The sequence below is a fragment of the Dicentrarchus labrax genome, unplaced genomic scaffold (assembly GCF_905237075.1).
Source record: "Dicentrarchus labrax unplaced genomic scaffold, dlabrax2021, whole genome shotgun sequence".
NCBI lineage: Eukaryota > Metazoa > Chordata > Actinopteri > Moronidae > Dicentrarchus > Dicentrarchus labrax.
This window is the reverse complement of record NW_026136718.1, coordinates 22,962,004-22,989,983: the sequence shown is the minus strand read 5'-3', so window position 1 is coordinate 22,989,983 and position 27,980 is coordinate 22,962,004. Positions and strand designations below refer to the sequence as shown.

Genomic DNA, 27,980 nt, shown 5'->3' with positions numbered 1-27,980 from the left:
GTAAATTAAGGAACCAACTAGAGTCAACACAACACCAGAGACACTTCATTAGTTTTATTTTCAAATTGAAGGGGGGCAAACGATGGATACGTTTGCCTTAAAAGGTTATGTTTTAATTTATGAATGGTTTGGCTCAAGAAATGAATGCAAGGTAGCAGGCACACACACATGTGAAAAGAGCTCTTAGCATGATTTATAATGCATTATGGGATTGTTTATTGAGAAAGTGCAACCCCACACACCAGTTTCACATCATTTCCAAGAATGTAGTGTTTGATATAAGTTTAACTGCAGTTAAGGAGCCTAAAGCTGAACAGTAGGTGGCAGTAGTGGATCTTCAATCATTGTATCTCAGCAGGAAAATAGAAACTTAAGATTTCAGTGAGAAATCTACAGAGTAGCATGTAGGTCAGAATCAAAAATTATTTTAATAAGGCCGTCCTTTAAAAATGGCGAGTTGTAACTAATGGCTTTATTAATGGTTCAATGATTTAATAATATTAGATTAACAGTTAATACCGTTACTCTTCAGTCATTCATTCAAGCAGAAATGTCAAACATTTGCCAAGAGACCTTTTTCACAGCAGCAATTTTGACACAAAGTAGTAGGGTAAACACAGGCGTTATTTGCTGCCTTTCTACTCGTCTGCTTTGTATGGTAAATTAAAGATTTTCAACAAAACATTTGAAGATCTTACCTTGAGCTCTGGGAAATTGTGATGGAGATTCATGAAAAATGAAAATAATAATTAGTTGCGGGCTTACAGTGTTTACCCTTTGGCTTTGGTAACAATGCAGTAATACATGTTAATAAGTCATTTATGTGTTAATCCATCAAATCTGTAGCTGTAAGTGCTCGTAAGATATTTAAATGGTGTTTTAAACCATCAAGTCAGCTGCTGTGGTTAAACGGTCTCAGGAAGCCAAAGGAAGTTTTCACAGCCTGGCAACCTAAAGTTATTCTTATTATTGGCTTATAAAGCATTAGTAAATGTCTTTCTATTCATTAATAAAGCCATTAGTTACAAGTTATAAAAGGAGCTTTATTGCAAAATGGTGGCAAACATTTCAAACGATACCAAACCGTTTCTCACTGCAGGGCACACCTGAATCTGTGACGTCAGAGCGGGTCTCTGGCGTCACAGATTCAGGTTTGGCCACTCTGTGGGATTCATGTGGATTAACCCTTAACTTAACCAGGTGTTTAGTTTGTGGTTTTTTTGCCGTTGTTGTTGAGTGTACTGCAGCATTAAATTTCATGAGCCAAACAATTAACGCCACACAAACATGAACTCAAAACGGAGAGAGAACACTAATAGACATTCAGAGTTTCTAGTGTGTACATCAGAACTACACAACATTTAACACAATGCACTGTGTCCTTTCACTTAGGGCTGGCCTTCTTGGGTTTCCCTCTCTTTGGATAACAAAACATTTTCCCTCATGATTCTGTGACTTGGCAATGACCAACTAATAACTTTGTCTTTTAAAAACATCGTGTCGGTTCCAACAACTTCCTGCATGGAGGAAAACATTTCGACCGGCGGTAAAGACCCTTACATTTGATACAAAGTCTTGCATATCCATAAACTCACAGGTAACCCACTCTTTCTGGGGGCAATAGGTTCAACAGTCTTTATGTGTATGTCACAGTTCGTTTAGATCCTCCATGTTACTTGATTTTTAGGTTTTCACATTTTAAAGCAGTGTTGTTACTGTGTTTGATGTCACATATGTATGGTAGCTTAATGAGGTCTATTCCGGCGATAGAAAAATAATTCTCTAATAGTTCTCTCTATTTACTGCATGTCCTATCATACATTGTGCAAGGTCTCCCACAGCCACACGGCTCCTCATGCAAAATACTCATGTTAATGATATTTAATTACATTCTTGTAGGTATATTGCACCACTTGTGTCACACTCGAGTGCTGCTTGCATGTAGCACGGGACCAGGTTCACTCTACAGGTCTCTAAGTGTTTAGCAGAGAACTGTATTCTTATTTAAATATTGATATGTGTTGCACCACCACAACTGATTTTTAACAGAGGAGTGCTGTGTAAAGGTCCAGACTATGAGGCCTACTCTAACTAGATGTAGTCTTTCTGGAACTGTATGCAGTACAGAAACAACACAGTGGAGGAAGCTGGTATTAGGGACTGTACAAAAATAATTAGAGGGGAAGGTGAGATCAGAAAAGGGGGGAGGATTAGGGATTTATTGTTTTTGCTAAAGTATAATTAGTTGTAAGTCAAAAGTGCCTTGTGGATCATATGGTGCCTTCTGCCCCCTGTAACAGCACTTTATTATCTACTAGTAGGACCAATATGTCAGGTTTTAGAAACAGTAGATGTGGATTATTAGCATTAGTAAGGGATGTTTTAGCAATACGTAAATGTGTCATATAGATATAAGACATGTTTAGCACAACCTAACCAGTACTACTGATGGGTGAAGATAAAATATGACAGAGCTGCTAACTGCACCATGTTCACTCATCCATTGATACTGGTTATAATTATTTAATTTTGAAGCTCTGGAAAACAGCTGGAATGATCTGTTGCACAATTTATGTTGTTTTGGCAACTGCTAATTTCATTCCTCTTCTGCTACGTAAAAATCCCATTTGGGTTACGTAAAACGTTTTGTCCCATTAACATTTAAAACCAGGTTTGAAGTCGTGGTGAGGGTCCAAACTGATTAATAAAACCCTTGGAGGGAGTCCATCATAAGGTTCAGCCCCCCTTCCCAATCATGTTTGTACAGTCCCTTAGATGTCTTCACTGAAATGTGAAAAATGAATGAGTGAATAGATGAATTAAGTGGCCATACTCAAAACATGATGTAATCTTGACGCTGCATATAGCATGTGACTATAATGTAGACTCCAAAGGGAACTCCATACTCCACATGGGCATGTACCATAAAATAACCAGTTATTTATGCAATGACAACTTTAACCAACAAAGGCAACATGACAACCACTTTAAAAAAAAAGACCAATCACATAAATATGATGCAAGTCAAATGTACTCTGAAATGAGTGATTCAAAAGTTAAACACACATTGGGAGTGATTCCCTAATAAAATGACAATCCCACTCTCTAAACATTGGAAACAGACATTGACAGCTTTGGAGTTAAATTAAAGCATCGTAATGCCAGGGAAGTAATTAAGGTTAAATTATCAAACCAATTTTTTCTGCATGTTCAAACGCACAAGCTGAGCTGGGCTTTGGGCCTATCACAATAGAAACAGCAGCTGTTGCATGTGATCGTTTATTTTTCCCCTGACAAATCCAAACTGAGTTACTTTAACCTCTTAGAAAGGCTGCTTGGGTGTGCCAATTTATGGGTCCAATATCCCAAAGCAGTGAGCCACAAATTAGTTTTTATAGCATTTGTCCATTGCTACTCAAGGCAAGGCTGAATCCAAGCATGTCTTCTATGGTGCACCACTCACATTTCGCACAGTGGATGAATAATGTGTCTTTCTGTGCTTCAAACTGAAGGCATGAAGTAAGACAATAACAATATGTATTACTCTATCTTTACAACTGAAGTGCTAATTTCTGGATCTCCCCTTTATGAACGCCATATTCAAACATTACCAGATGCACACTATTAAGTGCACATGGTAGCCCCAGATGCCTTGGGCCAAAGGTCAAAGACTGACCATGTATGTATTTCACCAGACCAGTCATGTGTTGAGCTCAGCCAGTCATTTCACACGGATGAAGAATGGGTCGAGTTGTCTGCCTGATACCATCTGACCGTGAATTAGATCAGATGGTGAGGAGGCTGGGAGGGGGTCTACGTTTTTAGCGAGATTGTAATCTCCTCAGTGTCGCCTTGAGTTTTGACAACAGTGTCTTTCATTGAGCAGACACGATGGTGGTCCCCATTTTCAAATAGTACTGAATAAGGAAGGAAGGTGTGTTCCAACTATTAAAAAGCTCATGAAAGCGTATACTTCCAATTAACTAGGAATTTGCAAAAAACAGTCTTTATGTGTTTTCTGTGGATTTTGCCTTATAATGTCTCCCACAGTATCCTGTATCCATTATTATTTTTAAAGCTGCTATAATCAATGGATCACATGACTGTCTGCATGTAAAAGGGGTTGCTCAATGATGACCCCACAGAGCAATTGTTTCTGGGCTTTGCAGTTTCCCTCAGCTTTACAGAGCTTTTTAGCATCTTTCAGCTCATTATTTTGGTTTTCCTGATGCAACTTTTACCATTTTGGTTCCCTCCCACAGCTCTCACAGCGCTGTGTTTGGCAGCAGCAGGCAGCTTGCAGTGGAAAAACTCACTTTACAACCCACTGTACACAGTCTGTCCAGCACCAATCAGCAGACAGACGGTTAGCAACTAGCTGGTGAACCTAATGGAGCAATTAGCAGCTAAAGAACCAGAGGAAAGCATTTGATTAGCCCGATGCTAACACAACTCATTCTCCTCAAGCTTAGTCTGAGAATATTAACTACAGGTTGTACATTTTTAAATTTCAATATATTTGAAGGGATAAATATCTATAGATTGAAGAAACCGTACCATACAGGCATTATAGGTGGCTCTGAAATGGCAGCTGAAGTGCTAAAAATGAAGAAGTAAGAATATGAAGGATTATGTTGGCAAATCTTTTTGTTGCATACATATAACCGTAGTCTTCATTCACAATGTTTGTGTTAAGTCTTTAGTGTGTGGATTTTAAACACATTTTAAAAAGCTTAGAAATACTTTAAAACATTTCCCTATCTTTTTGACAATTATATGAAAATCTGTGAAAATGTGGGTCAAGGATTAAACAAACTGTGACACAACAAGCAGCATCGGCATAGTCTGCTATGCAGACTCACAAACACGTCCCATAGGAGAAAGGAAGTCTGTGAAAATATCAGCCACTGAGCATTTTTAAGATCTTTTTTTCTTAGAGTACTAGAAAAAAAGCATATTCAAAGCTGCAAATAACAGACTACGCATTTCATTTCATGCATCATATAAAATATTAGTTCTTTCTTTTTCATTATATTTACATAATATATTACACTTAATGTTCTGTACAGTAAAAGTTCAATCTACACCACATTCTTAAAAATATTTTCTGACCCATAATTATTTTTACATGAAAAACAAGAATAGGAGAAAACATCCAAAACAAACAAGCCTCTGGCTGTTCTGCAGGACGTCCTTGAAGCTTGACAGAAGCTTCGCTGCATTAACTAGAGAGCTCTGCATAAAATAATCCTGTGAAGGGGACTAGAGCTCACACACACACACACACACACATACACACACACACACACACGCATGCACACAAACTAAACACACAGGGAAAAGGCCAGGGGAGGGATGTGAGGGGGAGTCCATTACAGGGATTGTGGCTCCCTGTTTTCTTGGAGAAAAGGCTTTGACCCAGAGCCAAATCCTGCTGCCAGAGCCACAGTGGGCCCAGTCCTTGGTTCTCTGCAGCACTCTGTGCTCAGGAGGTAAGTGCAAACAGCAAAAGATCCTTGTGAGGGGACGGAAGCCACAGCCTGCCCATCCAATTACTTCTCAGCCTCTGAGGCATGGTCTCAGTGCCGAACTTTCAGCAGAACTCCTCTTTAGACCCCCGTAACAAAGACACCCACGCCTGGGTTTGGCTCATTCCACCTCTGATTGGCTTTAGCCAGTTACTGTGGCTGCGTAGCAGAGCGATCAGACAAGCTATCTGCCCTGTGAGGGGCCAGTTGCTGCTGTTTCTGCTGTTGTAATTGCTTCTGCTGCTGTTGATGATGTTGGTGTTGTTGTAACTGCTGCTGCTGTAACTGTTGCTGCTGCTGTTGGGTTGTGGCAGTGAAGGTACCCTGCTGCTGCAAAGGGAACGCTGCCTGCAGGATCAACTGAGTGGACTGGTTTCCATGAAGAAGCCGAGGACCCTTAAGTGAAAAGTTTACATTAGCTAGATCTTAGGAAGGAAGTTAAGCTGTTGAGCCATGTATAGATAGATTACTTAAAACTGCACTAGGCAACATTTGTGTTTTTGTTTAGCTTTATGAAAGGTTTGCAACAAAACACTTTTTCACTGCCACTGAGTGGCAAAACAAATTCACTGTGGCTGCTATGAATGAAGAGAACTGTGATACTGATACAAATATCTTGATAAAATGGGGAAATTAAAGTTCTCACTAATCTTTTAGAGCTTGACTTAACGTTGCCTAATACAGCCTAAACGTTCATTACCACCTGTAGTGTTACCTGTAGGAACTGTGTTTGCTGCTGGGCCAGTGGACCTTGCCCTGGCTGCATGGCTGTGACCTGTGACTGCTGCTGTACCTGCTGCTCCTGCTGCTGTTGCTGTTGCTGCTGCTGTGGCTGCTGGGCAATGCTGATGGTCTGGGTCTGGCCCTGCTGAGGAGCGAAGGCCGTCACCACTTGGCCCATAAACATGGTTGTGGGGACCATGACTGCCCCACATGCCATCTGCCCTGTCACTAGCTTGGTGAGCAGCTGAGGACCAGCAGGAAACCTGTCAGAGACAGGCAGTGGGCAAAGGAAACATGGAATTTAAGTCAGGAGATTTCTCTTCATTTTCACCGTTTAAATTATTGTGGAGACTGAAACTACATACAACTAAAAAAATTAACCATGACAATACAATTAGTACAGTTTTTAAACGAATAAACACCTAATCTGAGCGGCACGGTCCTGTGCAAATGTAGCCACAGCAGGTGTGTTGTGTCCAGTATTTTGAGCCAGGCTAGTGGCAATCTGGACCACATTACTAGGGCTTTGCTGAGGGATCATCATTGTGTTGTAGAGAGACGCAGGCAGTGCATTTTGTTGTGGCTGCAGAGTGAGAGACGACCGCTGAGACTGAAATACATAAAACCAGAGAAAATAATGACATCTGTAGGAATCTACACTGAAATCTATAAGAAACTAAATTAAGCTTTGAATACAATGTGACAGTGGGTGGCTGTGTTGGATGTGTTGAATGAACGGGGAAAAGGGGAACTATTTAGTTTGTCTGACCTGTGAGAGCGCTGTGCTCTGTTCCCGCAGGAGTGTTTGTTGCTGGGACTGGGGCTGAACAGCATGTTGTTGCTGTATGCTGTTCTGTAGAGGCCCCGCAGACACCACCTGGCCCTGCATGCTGAGTGTTCCCCCTTGCTGCACAGCGTTCCCCTGGGCCATCTGAACCGAGCTCAGATTTAGTCCTCCGGCTCCTTTTTGTAAGAACATCTGAAACAAACAGGACACATTCTGACTCCCTCCGAAACTACGGCAGCCTAACATCCATCCCAACAGTAAATAAAGCAAAGCTATGATATATTGATTGAGAAGCTCTTCAGTCTCACCTGCAGGCTCTGTCCCTGCACTCTCTGCAGCTCCTCTTGGATCTGACGCAGCTCATCTTGCTGCCGCTGAATGTTGGCCTCGATCAGCCTGGTCCTCTGCTCCAGCTGCTCTTTCAGGTTTTGCATGGCTTCTAGCTGGTTGCAGAACTGCACCATTGACTGTCAAGGAACAATGACATGGGGACACAGCGGGAAGTGAAATGGCAGCTGCTGAAGTGGTAAATACAAGAGCATTTGTTTCTCAGTGTAGGAAACTTGTCATAACCAGCTCAAAACATTGATTGGCTCATATGTGATCAAATCTTAAAGAGAAAAGCGACATGTACATTTTAGATTATTTTAGTCATATTTGGGTTGCAACTATGAGCTCCAGAGTTCCAGCGCACTCAAAATGTACTTTTGGATCTTATTTGTTGATGGTGTTTCTTGCATATGCTGTAATGGATGTTCTTTTCAATAATACCAGTTTGGTTTGTGCTCAACAAACATTAGTTATGTATTCTTTCCCATTGGGGGATAAAATACTGAAGCAGAATTAGTAAATACATTTTAAATTTCAGTTTTTTATTAATCAAATTATAGCATAAAATAGATAATTATGTTAAGATTATTAAAATGATTAAGGAAGAATAAAAGCAATAATGACTGATTACTAAGATAAGACATGAATTAGGCTTTAAAACAAAGTGACATAAACATCTTACTTGACCGCTGGTCTGAACTTGTTGTTGCTGTTGAGGCTGCTGTTGAGGCTGCTGTTGAGGCTGCTGCTGTTGCTGTTGCTGCTGCTGCTGCTGCTGCTGCTGTTGTTGTTGTTGTTGTTGTTGTTGTGACACCATGGATGGTGCCATGTTCTGTCCTGTATTTTGGGAGCTCATCGACTGCTGATGATCAACAGACACCAAACAAAAAAAGGATGAAGTTCAGAGTCAAGTACTTTGTCTCTCTTTATCTGTAATTAAAGCCCTTTTGCTGTCTGTTTTTGGCCCTTCACTGACCTGACTGCTGATAGACGATCTTCGCTGTGATGTCACCTCCATAGCGGAGACAGACTGGCGACCTGGTGTACTCCTGTCAGCCTGAAGCTTCATCTGTGAGGCTGAGAGGGAAATACAAACATGATGCTCAGATGTCAGCCATATATGTACCCTTTTGGAGTGTCACATTGGTTGATATTGAATGGAAGTTTTTTGAGGGTGCTTACAGGCTGGGTCAGACACAGCGGTGTGCGAGGATTTGCGTGAGCTGCGAGACGAGGCCGAGGGTGTCCGGCTGTGGTTGAAGCGCTCTAGAGCCTCCTTCAGGCTGGACGTGTTGAGCTGAGACTCGGAGCCTGAATCCTGGCACTGCTGTGAGGTGAGGGAGAAAGTCACTGTAGTCAGCCTCAGCTCTGGGTCTCCATACAAAGCATCGTCACAGATTACTGATCCGTCAGCCCACAATAAAAAAATAAAAAAATCACCTTGTCTGCCGTAATCTCAGGTTGTGATTCTTCAATCCCAAGCTCTCTGCGCTGTTCTGCTCTTACTTCAGCATAACTGTACAGCATAGAGTGAATATAAAACACATACATATGTGATTAAAGTGACAGATGTGGGACAGATGTGTTTTTCTACTCTTGTATTTAGAAATAAAGATCGTCGGCTTCCATGTACCTTACAACAGTGTGTGTGCAGACAATAAACTCGGGTCTGGAGTTCCACTGGTGGTAGGTGATGTAGTAGTGGGTCTGAAGCCAAATCCACTGCTGCCCTTTGGTGAGGAATCTGTAGTAGCAGGACTTTCCCTTGCCATACTGCATTACTACAGACACACGAGGAAGCAGAACTGACGACCACTCACTGTATGAAAGCTCAAAAAGGAGCAGATAATCATACATCAGCTCACTTTAATGATGTCTGAGAAAGAAGTACTCACGGTGTTCGTGGCATTTGGCCAATGTCTCCAGGTCATCTACATGGTAGTAGTCATACCCTGACGTACCCAGGACCTCAAACGGGAGGTAACCTATAATGGGTGGAGCTCTAGACAAACAAAGAAAATGTTATTGAGCTGAGTCATTAGACCTCTGCATACCTTCTCCTCCTGTTAAAGTACTCATACTGTCTAGTCATCACACACCATCATTTTGGGGCCAATTATGATTAAGTTCACATATGAACCTTTATTTAGTCTTGATGGCCTGTGCATCACTGCTGTAGTTGTTTGCCAATCAAACTACATAGTCAGACTCAGAGACGCTGAATCTGTGATCCTCAATGGGGCAGGTAAAGTTTTAAGACATTTCTACCAACCACCCTGCAGAGTGTACTGACTAGTCATTCATCAAATGTAAAGAGTTAGGCTGCATTAACACCTGTAGTTCACTTCATTTGGTCCATGAGGGGGAAAAGAAGGTACACTGCTGCCTCTGCCAGTTCATGTTCACGTTATAAATGTACCAAGAGGATTAAACATGGAGTCATACAGACTGACAGGTAACTCACTGATACGACAGTTTTGTTGATGTCATCCTGCATCATCAGGACCCTCGTGGGAAAATCTAATTCTAGTGATTGACAGCAGGTTAGGCTGCACTTTATAATTTTTACGTGTTTATTTATCTCCTCTGGAGCCATAATGTGCTCACAGAGACATAACTGATTATGATCATTATTAGTCAAGATTACAACTGGGCATTTTATATCATAAATACAAATGAATGAAATAAAGAGGCATTTTGTACCATAACACTATGGAGATACAATCTGGTCACTACATTTCACTCCAGTTGTTTAGTCCACACCAGGGTTTGAGTGAACTTCAACTTAACAGGTTAGAAGTGAAAGCAGCCTTACTAAATTACCCACCGGTAAAGGGTTACTATACTAAAACATATAACACAAACACAAACTGCAGAGCAAAAAATATACTTCTACACAATGAAAAACACATGAAATGAAGAGAAAACAAAACTGTACCTGTGGTCCAAGAAGAGAAACTTCCACTCTAAACTATGTCTGGAGGTGAATTCCTCATTAGGCTCTTCTACAGTGCACATCTCCTGTAAGGGATAAAGGTTTAGACATTATCTACATTTATTTAAAAAAATATATACTAAAAAATCTGAGTCAACGTTGAGCTCAACATGCAGTAAAACAAGGCGAGCCTGAAGAACCAGATTTTAAACATTCATATTGTCCTTTTAGCTTTTGTCAGCTGCCATCTCCTGTTTGTCCAACACTACTGCAATAACACTACTCCAGTACCACTTTCAAGAGTATTATTCAGTGATGATGGTGGGTCAGCGTTGGATTCTATTTAACACTCAGGGCCACCCAATTTCTGGAGCCCTATCAATTTATAGGTTGGTTAATTTCTCTCGGCCGATATGGACCTGTATTGGTCTGTCACAGATATATTGGTGTATATGTTTTCCAAAATGCAGAAAGCGATGCCTTGGGTGATTTAGAAATGGTGTCATCATGTTGTGTGTCCAGCAGAGCTCGCTCCGACTCCATTGCATACATCAGCACTGTCTGCAGCACATGTAGCAGAGTGTGACACAGCTGAGCCGACTGTGGTGCGGACATAGTCAAGTGGGGTCTTCACAGTAAGTTGCTAACTAGTTTGTAAAATACCAACTGGAAAGTTACTAAATAATGACTCTATGATTCCAAATTTAATATAACACTAACTCTGTCCATGAGTACCTTTACACAGTCATATTGGTGCAAAGTCAGTATACAATCCACATAGAAAAGGTCTATTTTCATTCCAGCTCAAAAAATCACTATATCGGCTGCCATGTAGGGGATTTTCCCCTCTAAAAACAGCATCCCATATCAGTCGGGCTCTACCAATATCCAGCAGAATAAATAAAATCAACGGCAGCTCTTAAACTCAGCGGGGAGAATGATTTTACACAGAGGGAAAGAGGCAAAGAGATAAAGTGTTTTTAAACAAAGGAAAAGTGATTGCCAACAGAGGCAACAGGGGACTGCACATAATGGCTGACAGGAGCACAAATGTGTTTGCCTGGGGTGACCAGGCAGCCGTTACTGTCGAGTCCTGTTCTAATTAAAACTACCTTTTTCAAACACTGAGGCATGAAACCAGATAAAAGTGGAAAGTGGAAGAACTGCTAATGATTCTTACCTTGATAAACTGCGGTTTGGCAAGCCTCACAGTTGCTATGAGACACACTCTGTCTTCAAAGGCAGAGTGAAGCGATCTCTGGATCACTCCTTCGAAACTGTTTCGGGTACAGTTAGGCACTGGTGAAAAATAAAACAACAGAAAGGTTTATGGCCAGCAAGACTCAACTCGAGAATGAGACAGTTTGTTCACACTAGTGTTACCCACCATTATTCAGGGACTTGAAGTTTCCAATGAACTTGACATATTCATACACAGGGGGCTCTTTGGGGTCAATCGTCCCTCGGAGCATGTGGCAACAGAACTCTAGCTGATTTTTTGCTTGAAAAAAAGAATTACAGCATTAAAAACTGAGAATGGAAGAAAAGATTTGACTATTGGAAAGACTAAATACAGTATATTAGTAAAACATTATAATAGCATAATGAGATAAATGGAAATGCCAAGATAAAAAGATGCCACTTACTTTTCAGATATTCAGGCGTCAGTGTCTCTCCTTCCATGATATGAGAGGACAGAACCTTGTACACATCTGAATGCTCCCCCATGGGCAGGAAGTTCAACAGATTCTGATCCACAAGATCAGACTGAAACACAAAAAATATCTTTAACGCTAACGAATCTCTGAGCATGTATAAACAGGTGACATGTGGGCATTGTTATAGACTTGAAATTTTATCAATTAATATATCATCATTAATTCACATTATACTTACAGGTAAGTGCTCTAGTAGGGACGTCACACTCTCAGAGGCATAGATTATATTCCCATCAGTCATAATTGCAAGGAAAAATCCATCTAATGCCTGACAGAAACAAAATATAATTTTAATTTACTCACATGTAACCATAAAGAAAAGGACCACTGCACTCCATGTTTAGCTGCGCTCTTGGCTCACCTCCAACATCAGCTGAGTGAACTCTTCATTACTAAGAAAAGGAGGCTTCCAGTCTTGTCTGATCTCAGTTGACTCTGACTGAGCAGCAATTTCTGATGAAGGAGACATGAAACATGTCAACAAACAGGTTCATCTGAAGAGTGTGACCCACAACTCTCTAAGTGTTTATGACAAACAGATGATCTGGCGACCACAACAGTTCCTCACCCTTGTGTTTGTGCAGGAAGTCGATGCTCTTCTGCAAAATAGTGGATTTGTCCATCTTCCGGGTGTTGCCCGGCAACATGGTGCCCAGCTCTTTGATGAGGACATTGAACTGGTCTCTGCGTTTCTTCTCAGACTTGTTACGGGACACACTGTGGGTTTAGACACAATATGAATAACAGCACCTTTTCTCTGGCTATCTTACAGTAGTTTGGGTAATGCAGCACTACAATGGGACAACATGGGACAATCTGATGTGGCCCGACTTCACGATTCACAGTAAGTGGGTAAGGCAGGTTGATCTTTATATGAAATATTGCTTAGTGAAGCTTTAATAAAGTCTTATAAAAACTATATTTGTAAGATTAAGGAGGATGTTTTAAATAACACTGAATTTCTTGGATCTGAACACAAGCCACAGGGATCATACCGTTTTGCTTTGTCCTTTTCATCTTCTTCCATTAACCCATCAAAGATACTACTGTCATCCCTGCAGGACAAATAAACCAACAGTTGAAGAAGATCCTCTTAATATTTGTTCTCTGATAATCTTTGAGGAACTCTTTGATAGAGAGTCCCTCCTAATATTAAGAATATATGTTGTGGTGAAAGAAGGAAAGAATAAACAGGCAGCAATGGCTCAGTCTGTAGGGACTTGGCTTGGGAACCGGAAGGGCGCCAGTTCAAATCTGTGCTGGACTTACTGCCGGTTCCACCTCCTGCTGAGGTGCCCCACCCAACCCCTAACTGCTCCCAGAGTGCGGCTACGTGGCAGCCTATCACTCCACCATCTCTCCACATTTGTCTATAAGCCCTCAGTGTGCATGACTGTATTTTGGGGTAATGAGTTAAAAGATCATTTCCCCATTGGGGCTTAATAAAGTACATTTTCTTCTTCTAAAACTGAACACATAGATCTTAGACACTGATCCCCTAAGTGTCTTTTATCTAGTGCTGCTGAAACAATGAGTTGATTGATTGATTGAAAATAAATCTATGGGAACTGCTATAAATAGCTGTTTTAAGTCATTCACAGTCAAGTGAATACATGGGGGTTTGGACAGCTGTTTTTGACAATTTCAAAGGTACATGATTAATTCAAATGAATAAGAAAAACTGCATCTGACTCACCGGTCAATGCTCGAGGTCATTTTGTATCCTGTTCAGGGTCGCAGTGTTGGAGAGGGGTCTTTTAATCGTGAGGTAGACATTTGTGAATGAACCTTTGAGGGGGAAAAAAAGACGTCACGAAATGACAACATGCAACAGCTTCGTCACTTACCAGCGATTGAATAAAGTATCAAATCAGATGAAAAACGAAATCTTACCGTACTGACAGTACAGCCAGTCCTATGAGAGGATGAGGAAGGTGCTGCAGGATGAAGGCAGGGTCTGGGTGGACACACTGTGGTGATGGTGGTGGTGGAGATCTGCGAGTCTTGGAGGAGAGTCACTGAAAGTTTCCTCAATCAGAGGGAAAGTCGACAAGAGGTCTTTCAGAGTTTTTCGTCTGCTTTGGGTGTGAGTGTGGCACATGGCAGCAACATCTGAGTCTGTAAGAGGTTAGAAAAACACATTTTGTCATTAGTGAAGTCCAATATCTCATTCTGCAATATTATCAATTTGCCCACATAACAAGATTAAAGCAAAATAATATCTCACTACGCCCTGTTGCAAATATGACAGATAGAGCTTTTAATGTCAATCCACCACTCTGGTCCAAACTGAAGTATCTCAACAGAGGATGAATCCTAATAACTCTGAAGTATCCTCTGACTTTTCCTCTAGCACCACCATCAAGTTTTGTGTGAAATGTCTCGACAGTTATTGGATGGATTGCCATGACATTTGGTGAAGACACTGTCAGGATGAATGGTAAATATTTTTGTGATCTCTAAACTTTTCCTCTAGTACCACCAACAGGTCCAAATACAAAATCAATCGGTCAAATACTTATGACCAAATACCTGCCAAAAGAATTACATTCCCATCATCCTAAACAGTACTTTGTGGTTAATGCTATTTAGCAAATGGCAAGGCTTGTTACTGTTAGTTCTCAGCATGGTTTCCATGATCTTTGTCCATAAACATTATATGTCATCTCATTTAAGACAACAGTGGTCCCATTACAATTTGTCAACCTGGTTTTAGATTCTAACACAGTTAGTGCGTCTGTCAGCTCAGCATAAGGAAGGTAGAAAGCAGCATACCAAAGTGAAGTTTGCTAAGGGGAAAAGATGAAAGCATGACATGTGATTAATTATACCCATTGTCACACAAGTCTGGCCAGTCTAATATAGGAGACAGCATGGACAATGTTTTTATCTTCTACGGCTCCAGATGGCCAGCTAACCCCTGATGCACTCACTGTGACTGACCTTTGCTAAATTCAAAGTGATGCAGGCTGAGGGTTTGTAGCTACATCCTAAAATGGCACAAATCACATTTTGTCTGTCTGCCCAATTATCCAATTTTAGCTAATGACTGCACCAAGAAAAACTTGGGTGGGGGACTCTAATGTTATGAGATCACAGTGGAGTTTAAAGAGGCGAGGCTGTGGACAATGGCTTTCAATTGTCTATGAACTATTAGGAATGGTAATAACATTTTCCCTGGAAATAGTTTGATTCAATTTGAACAGTTGGCAGCAACTTGGTACAAAAATTAGACATTCCCTGATTAAAAGGGACCAGCACTATAATCCCTACCAAAAGTGGAGACGATTTTGGGAGGGAGTTATAAATTGAATGTTTGTAAGAGGTTAGTCTAATTTAAAGGGGGCTATCATACTTTGCCATAACATCTATCTAATCATCATAATCTGGGATCATATTAAAGGTATCTGATATTCTCTACAATTGGGCAATAGAGCAGAATTTTCCCATTGGCCATCACTGTCATCCACCTTGCCTGGCAATAATCAATGTGGCAGATACAAAAAAGCACCCTCCTTTATTTAAGTCAGCCAAAAAAACAAAAACATCTACAATCAGCCCATCGCTAACAGCCAATGTATTCTTCCTATCGGCCGACTCTACTATTCTTCTTACGCAGGTAGGCCTACAATAGATCGTCAAATTAAAATGAGAAGGCCCGCTGGGTCCCTAGCCTAAATATTTGACCCATTTATTTCATGAACCAATTTCCGTCAGAACCTGTGTGGGAGGTTTTCTCACCATAATGGCATATTCGTGTTGGTGAGAAAATCCCTTCAGTGTTACTCTCCACATATCATGACATTTCCATTCATACCATGCAAATGTTTTAGTTTTTCATATAAAAGGGATTTATATTAAAGAAAAGAGTTCAACTGTGAGCAGCAGCATAGCCCCTCTCCATTTCATTTATCCTTGTGTAAGGCCTGAAGTGATTCTTACATTCTCAAACTGTAAAAAAAATATTGTCTTCAATATCATTACTGTGTGTCATATGTCACATCCTGACTATCAAAAATGACTCTTTTGATAGTACAGGTTGGTGAATTCCACAAAAACCACACACACACACACACACACACACACACACACACACACACACACACACACACACACACACACACACACACACACACACACACACACACACACACACACACACACACACACACACACACACACCCTGAGCTCTGTTCCCTGATCAGATGTTATTCGTGCTGTTTAGTTAACTTGTTTTTTTCATATTTAATAGCACCTAGGACTACTTTTACAATTTTAGAAGCAATATAAGAAGTCTTCAAAAGACAGTGCCATTGCCTACAGAAATATAATAAACTAATAGAATATAATACATTAAAACAGACTGGGAGGCTTTGATGTGAATGCACAGACCGGGGATCACAACACACAGCTGTTGTGTGAGGGAAACCCCAGTCCGTTGTGTTGAGGCTTAAATTAACTCACCCAGGTTTATCAAAACAAGGAAAGGAAGTCAGCACTTTGAGTATAAACACCTTCATGTTAAGACACGCAGGGGAAGAAATTACAGTAAGAGGGGGAGTAGGTTTTATCATGGCCTGTTGACTTTCAGCTATGCATTGTTTTTTAACTGCTAACTGCATGTGACACAAATAAGCTGCAGAGAATAGCTGCCTTATCTAAGATTTTGTCAATATAAGCAGCCAAATACATTTTAAAAGGGAGAGAGTTGTGGTAAAGAGCTTTATCTACACACTTAAGCACCTACTGAGAAACAGAGGCATTTGCATTCTACTCTACAGTGTCTTGAAAACAGTCAAGCTAACTAGAACACAGACTGAATAAAGGCAAAAAAAAAATAACACTGGAAGCCAGAAAAAACAAAACAAAAAAACATGAGAGCATATAAGAGGAACAAGGAAAATGTTAACCACTGACACTAGTGTACCAGCAGTAGCTGCAGTGCAGAGCGAGCGTTGTGTAAGCAGGAGAGCAGAGGTTGTATAACTGTGATGTCATCTGTGCTTCACTGACCTGCTGGCCCAATGACCTACTTTCCTCCTCCTCCGATCTAACTTAATCACAGCTCCACAGGCAACACCTTCCTGTTCTTACCAATAACACTATACTCCCTGTCAACACAAATCCTTTAAAAGCTGACCATTTTACACAGCAAGTACCTTCACAAAAAGTGTGAGCAGGGAATCATGCTGCCTGCATATCACATTTCCTCGTTCAATCACATGATATGCCAAAGTGTCCTGGTGTTCCCTAAGCCTCAGCGGGCACAGACGTAAAGGAAGAAAGCGTTGGAGACTTTTAAAAGGTGCTGAATTTTAAACAGCTAGTGTTTAAACCTGTAGACAAGCAGATGTATTCACATACTGTATTTACAAGTCTATTTCACCATGAAAGAAATCAAATCACAGACTGAAAAACACCCTATTATCATATTTTTTCTATTGCTCACACAGCATTGTTAAGTGCGTGTGTACGTGTGTGTGTGTGTGTGTGTGTGTGTGTGTGTGTGTGTGTGTGTGTGCACGCATATACTCAGATGTAGGGCAGCAGAGCTCTGAGGATATGAGTCACTCCGAAGTGGATCTATGGCGCCGCTCGTCACGCACCCCACCACACCCCGCATAGAGATGCCAGCACAGCAACAGTGCCAACGGGCAACACCATAGCAACCAGCCTCACCGTGTGAAGTGAAAATAGCCTGGCTGAATTCCTCCCTCATCATACACTGAGAATTATTGTGGATGTAAAACACTACAACGGGTTGACCTGCGCAGCACTGCTGTAAAATATGCTTCATTGTGATGTTCGTTCATCGAGTGGCCATCATACTGCATCATTTAGAGGAAAGCAATCCCTCCCATCCTTATTGTATTATAAAGCAGATTCTCTCCATCAGGGAGAGTGCTTTTACTATTAAATTATGGGAAATAGCAAACTGATGAGAAAAAAGATGAGGTAAAAAAGGACTGAAAGAGAGGAATATGTTTCTGTTATGAATCAGTAAGCTCAGAAATTCAAATAGTAGGTGACACAATAAATGTATCCGGTGATGAAAATCCAAATGTAAACCAAAAGACCCATCATCCATATCGGCCAGGGATACAGTTTTTCTACTTTTGTGGTCCACCGGATGGGATATCACTGAATATTAAAGTACTAATGAGGGCAGGAACAACTTGTTGATATAAATAAATATAAATATCAGGATGCATCCTTTTTTGTGTTCTTAACATCTATACAGCTGACAAATAAGTCAAAATGACAGACTGTACTGCAACAGGAAATAGGGACATTTACAGGTCTCGTCTTACAGTCACTGACAATAATAAAGGCAAAGTGGCATTAAGCAGGTTTAGGTGCAGATCACAAATCCATTGCATTGCCCTCCTCTTCCATCTCCCATTTAGTGCCAGTGTCTGGTTTGTTCCTTCACTAACGCTGCCCTTTTTCTACACTGTGTTCAGACTCACAGATAATGAAACTGAATCGTGAAAAAATGACACTGGTATCAATAAAATCAATTCTCATCCCTAGCCCTTTTTATGAAACTCAAAATATGTATACACAGACATAGTTGACAGTCAACCAAATTGAGAATATTGATATTAATATTAGTATACTCAACCAAATGTGCATCAGATCTGGTAGTCTTGCTGAGGTTTTTGTTGAACACCTCATACCAGGCGCATTGCAGACTTCAGAGTTCACAAATCAAGCAGCTATTCAGTCAACTTGAATGCTCTTTCAGGCCATCACAAACTGAATCTGAGGAATGTCTAGACACTTTCAGTTTAGTGGGAAAAAATTATGGCCTTCCTCTATCATTTGTAGTCAATCCAAAATATTTTGATTACAAAAGGGGACTTTTTCCTGGAACTTTAAACCTTTTCTGCAGACAGTACCGTTGGGTAGGTCTTGTATCACATGGCTAGGTAAACTCTGTTGTCATAGCAACCCTTGTGTTTTCTTCATCATCTATGTCACATCCTGACACCTGAGAGCAGGGGATTTGTGAACCCTCAAAAGATCCCAGGTGTCACAACACAGGCCACTGCTTTTTAAGAGATTTCTAGGAAGACTGTTCAATTCAGTTAACTATTTAAAACTCAAGACTCATGGGTGCTGTTAGAGATTGTACTGTACAGCGTACAACAACATAGACTTGGTCCTCATGTTAGGAGCAAATAAGGAGGAGGGGGTGTTCTTTTTCATTCTGCTCCAAGTGCTGAGAAATATATAGGATAATGTTATGCAGTTTTTAACAGCCGGCAAGCAACAGACTCGCTGCCAAGGAGGTCACACAAATCAACAGAAACACTTTACACAATTTACTCAGTCACACATCCTGTCTGTGGCAGCATCAACGCCTGCACATCCTGGTGGCATCCACATAGCAATCAAAGACGTGATTCCCTCAGTTTACAGGCATACCTGTTTCCTCAACACTGGGATGTGCACTGCATCTGAGGATGGTTTTAATAATGTCATGGTCATACACCGTATGCAGTAAAAGTCACAACACGAGCTTGACAACACTGCCCACCATACTGCTGCACGGTTGTACCAACCAAACCCTTAACATTGGACAGCCAGCTGTGTTTCCACTCAGTGCACACACATCCACAGGCCCAGCAGCACAAAAGGAGTCTTTGTTTTGCATTTTCTCTCCACAGCCCACAGACAGGAATGTTTGAGAGGCAAGCAGCAGTGGTTGGCAGGGGCCCCTCAACTGCTGCTGGCCTCCTGTCCCAGCGGAGCAGGAACTCAGCCAGGGGCCTCATACTGATGCCAAGTGGGTCACCGGAGTTCAGAAGGACGACTGGCAGCACAAGAGAGGCAATCAAGAATGACTACAGTGCAGTAAGATCACAATCTATTAGCAAAATATATGACCGACATGTGACCACCAACACTTAATCTGGTATATGAATGCTAATTGTGCTAACCAATTAAGAGCGACATGTGGTTCTCACAGTAAAGAGCAGTAGTGCCTATGAGCAAGTTGAACCGTTAGAAACCTAAATAACTGATGCTTTTACTTGACTTCGCTCTGTGTGAGGATATGGACTTTCCCAGAAGACTGTGCACCACATTATATTATACTCTACAGATAAATGTGTCAAGGCGTGCCCAGCCTACTTTCTCTAGGCCAACATCACACTTGAATTGAATGCAGTTAATCTCAGATAAAGAGAGCTCTCTCTCATAGTGTGCTACTGCACCATCTTAAATTAAAAATGATTCATCTTGCAGAACTCGCAAACAACTGATACAGGGTCTGATAACCTCACAAGGCCCATTTAGACATGCACTTTAGTAAATGCTTTTACTTGTTGGTGTTACTGCTGAAATAATTAGTTAATCTTAATGGATTGACAGAAAATAAATCAACAATTTAAATAACGAATGATTTAACCATTAATTGTTCGCAGATTCTAGCCTCTCGTATATATGAGTATTTGCTGCATTTGTGTGCATTGTCATTTGAATATCTTATCTATCAATTTAAACTGTATGACCCTGCTACTTGCCAGCAGTGTCCCCCTGATGCTGAAGTCATGACCTGCTGCTCCACTCTGACTCTAAATAGCTTAACCTGATAGTCTCACCACAACCAACCCAACAAAGAGGTTGGACGGGTTGGGAGCAGGGTGGATCGTGTGCACATCACTGGGCACTGGCAATTACTGTTTTAAGGCAGCGAAGAAGAGTTGAGTTCTGGCAATTTGACTGTACTGACAGTTCTATAGCATTGATTGATTCGTCCATTTGTTTATATCATGTTTTTTAACATCAGATATCAGTCTCGGTACTCTGCGTGAGCCAATACGCATAATACGAATATTTTCTACACTGCTCTGCTCAAAACAATCCATACTGCTAGTAAAGGCACATAAAGGATTACAATATTTTATGTATAATATTTTTCTCTCAACCTTTTACAACACTGCTGTCTTTAAAGGCAAAGGCAAGATAACAAAAGAGCTGAGCAGCATGTTGCAGTCATCAATCTCTCAACACATACAGAACTTGATATTACATTGGCATTACATTCAAAGCCTAGTCTTGTGCGCCAGATGCTGAATGTCTGAAAGGATTGTGGCTCTCACTGTAATGGTCCTGTCATGATTGAACAAAACCTTTTCAGAACAGAGACATAATACATGTAAGCCATAATAATAATAATAATAATAATTGCTTTAAAGGGGAACCAATTTTACACAACAAAGTTGTACAAAGAATGATGAATTGCCTCAAGTGATTTGTTTCACAGAACCATATGGGAAGTCATTGTTAGAAACTGTTTGTAGAAGGGCAGGCACGTTCAAAAATAGTTGAGAAAAACCTTCAGTGCCGTTTCCTTCAATGAAGAAATACTCTCCAGTTCTGATATAACTGATGCTAGCAGCATCTATGCTAGCCTCTATGAGAGCCGCCATTGTTGTTTATCGAACAGTCTTATCGCTGCATCACACCTAGTGTACATACACATAGCTGCCAGCGTTTCCTCAAGGACACCGACTGGTCGAACATCAATGTACCAGCCACAAACACACAGATTGAAGCCTGCCTCACAAGGTTAGTAGGCACCCGGTTTTGACAAGAAAGACGAATGTGTTAAAATAAAAAAAGACAACATCACAGGTTCTACTGATTTGATTTTTAAAACTTCCACAGTGTTACAGGAGTGCAATGCTAAATTGATGTAGTACTCTTTTAAAAGGTAGATGAAACCAGAAATATTTCACGCCAGAAAGCAGCTATAGTCTGAAAATGACCACACCTGCCATTTGGCTACACTACAATAGTGTATAAAAAATAAACCTCCTTGAAAAAGTAGATTACTTCTACTTTAAAATGACTGAAAAACTCAACTCAAGCTGTTTTAAACTTGAACATAAATAACTCTCTCTCTGAAACAACAACAACAACCACCTGGACAAAATGATAATTTCTCTCAGTAACACACAGAGAAATGTTTGTTTTAGGTTTATATAATGGGTAGAACGTTTTAATTTATAGATATATTTAGTGATCCAGATTTAGCCACTTTTGTAAACCTTGGGACTTCAATAGATGCAAAGAAGCACACAGCTCCTGATGAATCAGACTTCAAAAGACTTAATTAGGCAAGGCTGTCCATCTCCCTGTCTGACTGACCCAACACAATCCACTGCCGCAACATCAACATTAAGTAGGTGAAGTCCAAGAAGTCTTACCTTTTGTCTTTGAGTGATGGTTAATTAAGTAACCGCTTCACCTCATGACAGATGAGTCTGTAGTCAACTCTTGTCTGAATTCTTCACCTGTTGAACAGAAAGACAAAAGCCACATTAACAAATGAGTGGCTCAGAGCTGAGAAACTCATATTACTGAATCAGAACTAAAACATCTGGGTCACCGTGAGCTTCCCACGGCACTGCAGAAATAAGAGAGCAACTCTGGACGCACACACAAGTGTGCACACACAAGTGTATCTTAGATTCATTCACAAACCGAGCCATCAGCAGGGAATGGGGGTCTACTTACAGGCAATATAAACATAAGCATCTGCTCCTTGAAGTGCTTTAATTTAAAACTAGCTACATTGTTAATATGAAGGTGTGAGTGTGTGTTTGAACCAGAACTTGGATACTTTATAACCCTTATCATGATAAAGGACTTGACAAAACAATGTCATAAAGTGGTGTTAATAATATGCTACTCATGATAATAAACTGGCCCTTACACTATAATACCATATATTTGCCATATTCTTATAATATACTGTACATCACAGTGATTTCTCCAAACAAATAACTTGATAAAGTGGAATGACTGAATATCCATCACTGTATTTATCTGTATTGTCTCTTGTTAGCATGAAATGAAGCATTTTAAATGTAAAGTCATTATGCTCTTTTAAATGACAACAATACCCACATCACATCATTTCCAGCTTCCAAAACAGTCAAATTCATTTGCTAATGCCTAATGTAAGTACTCAGGAGCTATCAACTATGAAACTGACGCTACAGATAACGCTGATGCACCTCTACCCCCATCACTTTTTAGGGAAAACCCAATAGACTTGACCCATTTCTTCTTGATCATAGTCAAATCAGATAGCGTTTTTGATTGCCCCTGATCTCCATGTAGGTCAACTTTTTTCCATTTTTACAAGAAACAACTGCTCTCTGAAAAACACTGAGTGAGGATTACTTTTGTTCTCTCACGTATGTTTAAAAGTGACACATATCCTGTTCATTTATATTCATCACAATTAAATGATAATATTGTCATAAAAACAAGACACTATGAGATGAGACTATTGTTGTGACTGGTTTTCAATCAGAAGTCTGTGTTAATGTGTTAATGTGTGTGTACACCCACATGTTTCCAGTTTTAATATCTATTGTAGAGACATATTCAGGTATTTATTAGATCAGTAACCCATTTTCACTAGTTCAAATCAGACGTCAAACAACATCTCCCACTTCACCTCATCAGCTAGCACTACTGTATCACTGTTGCACGTACTGAGACAAACTCCAAAGTCAAGTAATGGAACACTGTTTTTACGATTTGGTGGTGACAAAGTGAAAAGAAGTAATTGCCAACAAAGTCTGTGAATCCGATTTGTGTCTTCGAGAGGAAGAATCCTCTCAGCTCTCAGAGAAAAAGGTCAATCTGACAGAAACAATCCTGTGTGGCAAAAGGATTTCTCTGCAGCTAACGTTGCTGTCAGTGGATGTCCTCTTTTTAGAGCTTGAGTGGGGTAGTGAGGGAAAACCAGTAGAAGTGATCATGTATCTCTTTTGTGTGTATTCATTCACAAAATGAGCTCATAAAAGAAAACTTTTTATTTTTTGTTGCTTTGTTTTCAAATTAAATGTTAGCAGTGCAAAATTATGCATGTTATTGTAATTGACTGGTTTAGAAATTTACATTTTTATTATGTTTTATTTTATGTCACTTGACACAATTGAATATCACTCGTGGACAGATTTGAATGCTTCTGTTATTATATCTGAACAAAGCATATGCCATAAAACTGTTGTTGTCTAAAAACACATTAAAAACACATAAAAAAGGATCATACAGTTGCAGTGGATGACATATTCCTTCATTAAAATGAACATGGTCCGTGGAGTTCCTGGTGTTGGTCCATCTGGAAGTGTTTTATATCCCAAGTCCGTAACAAATCAGCTCTGTGGCGATTAGCTATCAGAGGCCATTTGGGTAATAACAAATTATATTGTACTTCTGCAACAAAATGATTAATTTAAAAAATTATAAACAAATAAATAAATCAACAATAAAATAGCAATAATTACTGTGTGACACAGACTGCAGACCAAATATTGGTGGCACCAAATTATGTGCTGCAGGGCCGTGAGCGGGAAACGTCAGTCTGTAGCCGTAACAAGGCTCTGATCATGAAGTCAGCATATTAAATGGCTGTCATGACAAAGTCACATGCTGTCTCCGAAATCAGCAGGCAATAACATTAAAAAGAAGAAAAGGCTAAATGTAGTTAATCTGATTTTCTACACAAAGTCACATCGAACTCTGAAGCACTGGGACTCTTTCACCTGGTGCATTTAAGCTTATATTTCACACTACAGGGTGAAAGCAAAAGCAAAGACTGTCACTGTTGAGAGAGTGCCAACGTATCAAACCCTGCGCCCAGTAACAACCTCAAGTGTGTGACCCGTCATCCATCAGGTCTTCTATAGAAGTTAAAACCCATCTACTTATGCTTTTACTTTTTAAAGTGATAAGAAACAAGGTGGATTCCTGCAGAAGACTCCGGATGACGTCAAAGTCAGGGTCACCTCTGGCAAAGGCAGTGTCAAAACACAGAGTCTTTAACCTCATGATATCAGGTCCGACAGACTGTAGCAAACACATGGTCGACCTTGACTGAGAAAATAATTATACATGTTAAAAAATACTATTTCAAGGACTGTGGATGTGTGAAAGCATTCTGCCTGAACTCTGGTACTTGAATTGCGTACCACTTTGGTTGCTATAGTGTGTGAAATGTCTCACTGATGTCAGTAGGACGATATCCCTGCGGTAATGACGCCAAACGAGCCATCCCTGAGACACTGTGAATGTACAGTTCACGTGTAAAGCCACTGCACTCAGGCCAAAGCCTTGATGAAGTATTTCTGATTCTGATTACACGTGTTGTAACTTCTGTAATACTGCAATTTCCAAACTTCAGCATTTAATAACAGGTCTGTAATTGGTGAGGAGAGTTCTACTCTGCTGATCTACCAGAGATACACAGTACGGGTAGTACCACCACTTTCTATCAGTCCACTTAATGAGTCAAGCTGCCTGCATTAGTCCAGAGCCAGAGAACGTCATCTGAATCAACACAAGCTCCTCTGTATCAGGAAAGCCTGATATGACAGGCGTATAGTAATTACATTATGAGGCGTAGCACATAATAATGTGTAATCTGTGTGCCCCCCTCCCCCCTCCAGTCCCACACCCTACTCTGTTTAAAGAAAACAAACCTGCCAGTGAGGTGCTGAACTATAGTATATAATACAAAAAACACACATACCGTAATATCAATGTACAACTTTTAACTTATTGTTTTTTTAATCTTTTCAGTGTATTTATTGAGTATTTATGTTTAATTTAGTCTTGGTGTTGTATTATGTGCATTGTGTTTTTTATGTTTGCTCAATGTATGCAACTGCTGTACAACTGGGGATAAATCACATTATTGATGGATTTATTATGCTGCCTAAGTTTTATAACAAACTTGGAGAAACTTGTAAAACTTGATAAACATGCTGTAACGTGTGAAAGATGCCAAGCAACAATGAAACACAACAGATAGTAAATAGTAATAATCTGCCAAAGCAAAGAAAGCATGGACTCGCCTATCCTCATCTGCAGCCAGCAACAAAAAAGGTGTCAAGGGGTTTTTCTGTGCTCCACTAACAGCTCCAACAATTCTGTATAGTAAAATTAAATCTCTATTGTGTGTAAACAAGCCAGTGAGGTGTGATTAATTAACAGGGGCTTCAAAATGATTTAATTTGATTGTTTTTTTACAGCCACCAAGGAGTAGGCTACGTGTATTTTAAAAATCATGACATAATATAAAATAATTTCTTGGAGAAAATATGACATTGGAAGTTTTTTATTTGCTCTTCTTTAAATCCGACTGCATTATAATTAGGATTAAAACAGGGATTGCCATTTTCAGATGGAATTCTTATTTAGGAAATCATTTTTGGAAGACATTTGACTTGATGAATCATTAGATGACACCCTAGGATGTTACCATAGTCTTCAAAATGTAAGGGAACCATTTCAGCCTTATCTCATACAATCACCATCAAACTACAGTAGATGTTAAATAGTTCCACTTAACATGACTTAACTTTGTTATATAATTGAATTATATGCTGTGCTGTGCCACATCATATTGCATTGCAATAAATGTGAATCAAATTGTACAGACTCATAGACTCCTTAAAGTGTATTTGAGGACAACAAATCATTGAATCTATATTGAAATGTGTTTGCATCAGAAGGAGAGACATTCTTCTTTAGTACTTGTTTTTATTTGCTCATAGAAAGCATAAAGTTCAGGTCAGGAGTTAGGCTACATTAGAAAAACATCTGATCTGGGTTGTAATCCAAGCTTTGAAACAACATGAACCTCGTTCACACATTCAATATTCAATATGGCCATTTATGCCTACCTGTCACAATAAATGTGACAAACACTGCATAATTGAAAATACAAAAGATCTCGCCTTAGGATATTCTCGTGACATTTTTATGAACCAAAGTGAAACTTTTTTCCATCACATAAAGCAGCCATTACAAACACCCACTAGTCTCATATTGTGCATGTTGCAGGAGCACAAATAAAACATATTTGATCCTCACATCAGACTGCATAACTAAACATCTGCACAGGTATGATCCAGGTCCGAGTCCTCTCTCAGACAAGACAGATGACAATGTGATCAGTTTCTTATCTGTTGAATGGAGAGCAGCACAATAGATACATGCGAAACGCAGCTGCCACACATCTATTCATTAACACCAGGTTAAAAAAAAAAAAACAGACACACAGGTCAAAAGAGGAAACAACTGTGCCGGTGAGATGTGTATGGTTGTCAATAATGTAAAGTCACCCTTGAAGTGACAACCCCAGGTAGAGCACATCTATCTGTCTATCTGTCTATCTGCTGCCGGTGAAGCCGGCCGGCAAACCGGGCACTGATTGCTAGAAGGCTAACGCCACCTAGCTCGCTTGCTAACGTCAATTACAGCAACAAAACAACAGCTTTGTAATGTGCCACACTTACCGCGACATATGACACACACCGCCGAGGCACCTTTATCCGTGACAAATGAGACAGACGATTTTCCCCCGCTGGCTACGGACTTTATACTGTAATGCAGCGAGCGTTCAACTCGTCCGCAACAATGTACTGTATGTATGTCAACCCACTTTTAGCCCGAGCTAGCTAGCTAACGTGCATTAGATAAGAATGTGGGTCAGCGGGCCTGTGGCCAGTCGCTGTCACCAAACAAACCAAAGCAAAACTGTTCCGTTTGCAGCTTTAACGTGTGCCAATTGTACACACAGGGGCTGCCGATATACGCGGTATAAATACAGAGCCGAGTTCACCGGTAGAGATGTCACACTTACCCCGAACAGCCTCCCCTTTCATCGGGATATCCCTGCACCCAGTGGCGCTGCTGACGGTTGACTGCGCAGGGCTGAGGCAGGCTGACTGGAGCTGGAACTGGAGCCAAAGGGGCCTACCGCTGTACTCCAGATAACACACAGGCCTGCTTAGAGGGAGGTGATCCTCCAGGGTTAGGTTGATCACCTGGATTGGGCAGTCTAACGCAGGCACCTACTGTCATTTGCTAGTTCTGTCTGGTTGTTGTTGTTGTTGTTGTTGTTACAGGTAAAATCAGTTAAA

General features: G+C 40.4%; 1 protein-coding gene across 6 annotated transcripts; it reads right to left on the bottom strand.

Moving 5' to 3' along the window:
• Window positions 1-39: 39 nt before the first annotated feature.
• On the bottom strand, window positions 40-27,883 carry clocka (clock circadian regulator a). 6 transcript variants are annotated; one of them, XM_051377361.1, is made up of 23 exons: window positions 27,701-27,883; window positions 22,242-22,328; window positions 13,915-14,139; window positions 13,718-13,809; window positions 13,017-13,076; window positions 12,590-12,738; window positions 12,383-12,474; window positions 12,200-12,289; window positions 11,950-12,070; window positions 11,691-11,804; window positions 11,484-11,602; window positions 10,307-10,389; window positions 9,264-9,370; window positions 9,002-9,149; window positions 8,809-8,884; window positions 8,551-8,692; window positions 8,345-8,445; window positions 8,051-8,227; window positions 7,347-7,505; window positions 7,021-7,230; window positions 6,674-6,861; window positions 6,244-6,514; window positions 40-5,924 (listed from the first exon to the last, which is right to left on the bottom strand). In XM_051377361.1, the coding sequence occupies exons 4-23, from the start codon at window positions 13,735-13,737 to the stop codon at window positions 5,679-5,681; spliced, it is 2,673 nt and encodes an 890-aa protein (XP_051233321.1). In that variant the 5' UTR covers window positions 13,738-13,809; window positions 13,915-14,139; window positions 22,242-22,328; window positions 27,701-27,883; the 3' UTR covers window positions 40-5,678. The 6 variants fall into 6 exon arrangements, with proteins under 6 accessions (XP_051233321.1, XP_051233318.1, XP_051233320.1 ...); XM_051377358.1 differs by having other exon boundaries at window positions 8,551-8,695; window positions 27,701-27,882; XM_051377360.1 differs by having other exon boundaries at window positions 8,051-8,230; window positions 27,701-27,881.
• Window positions 27,884-27,980: the final 97 nt, after the last annotated feature.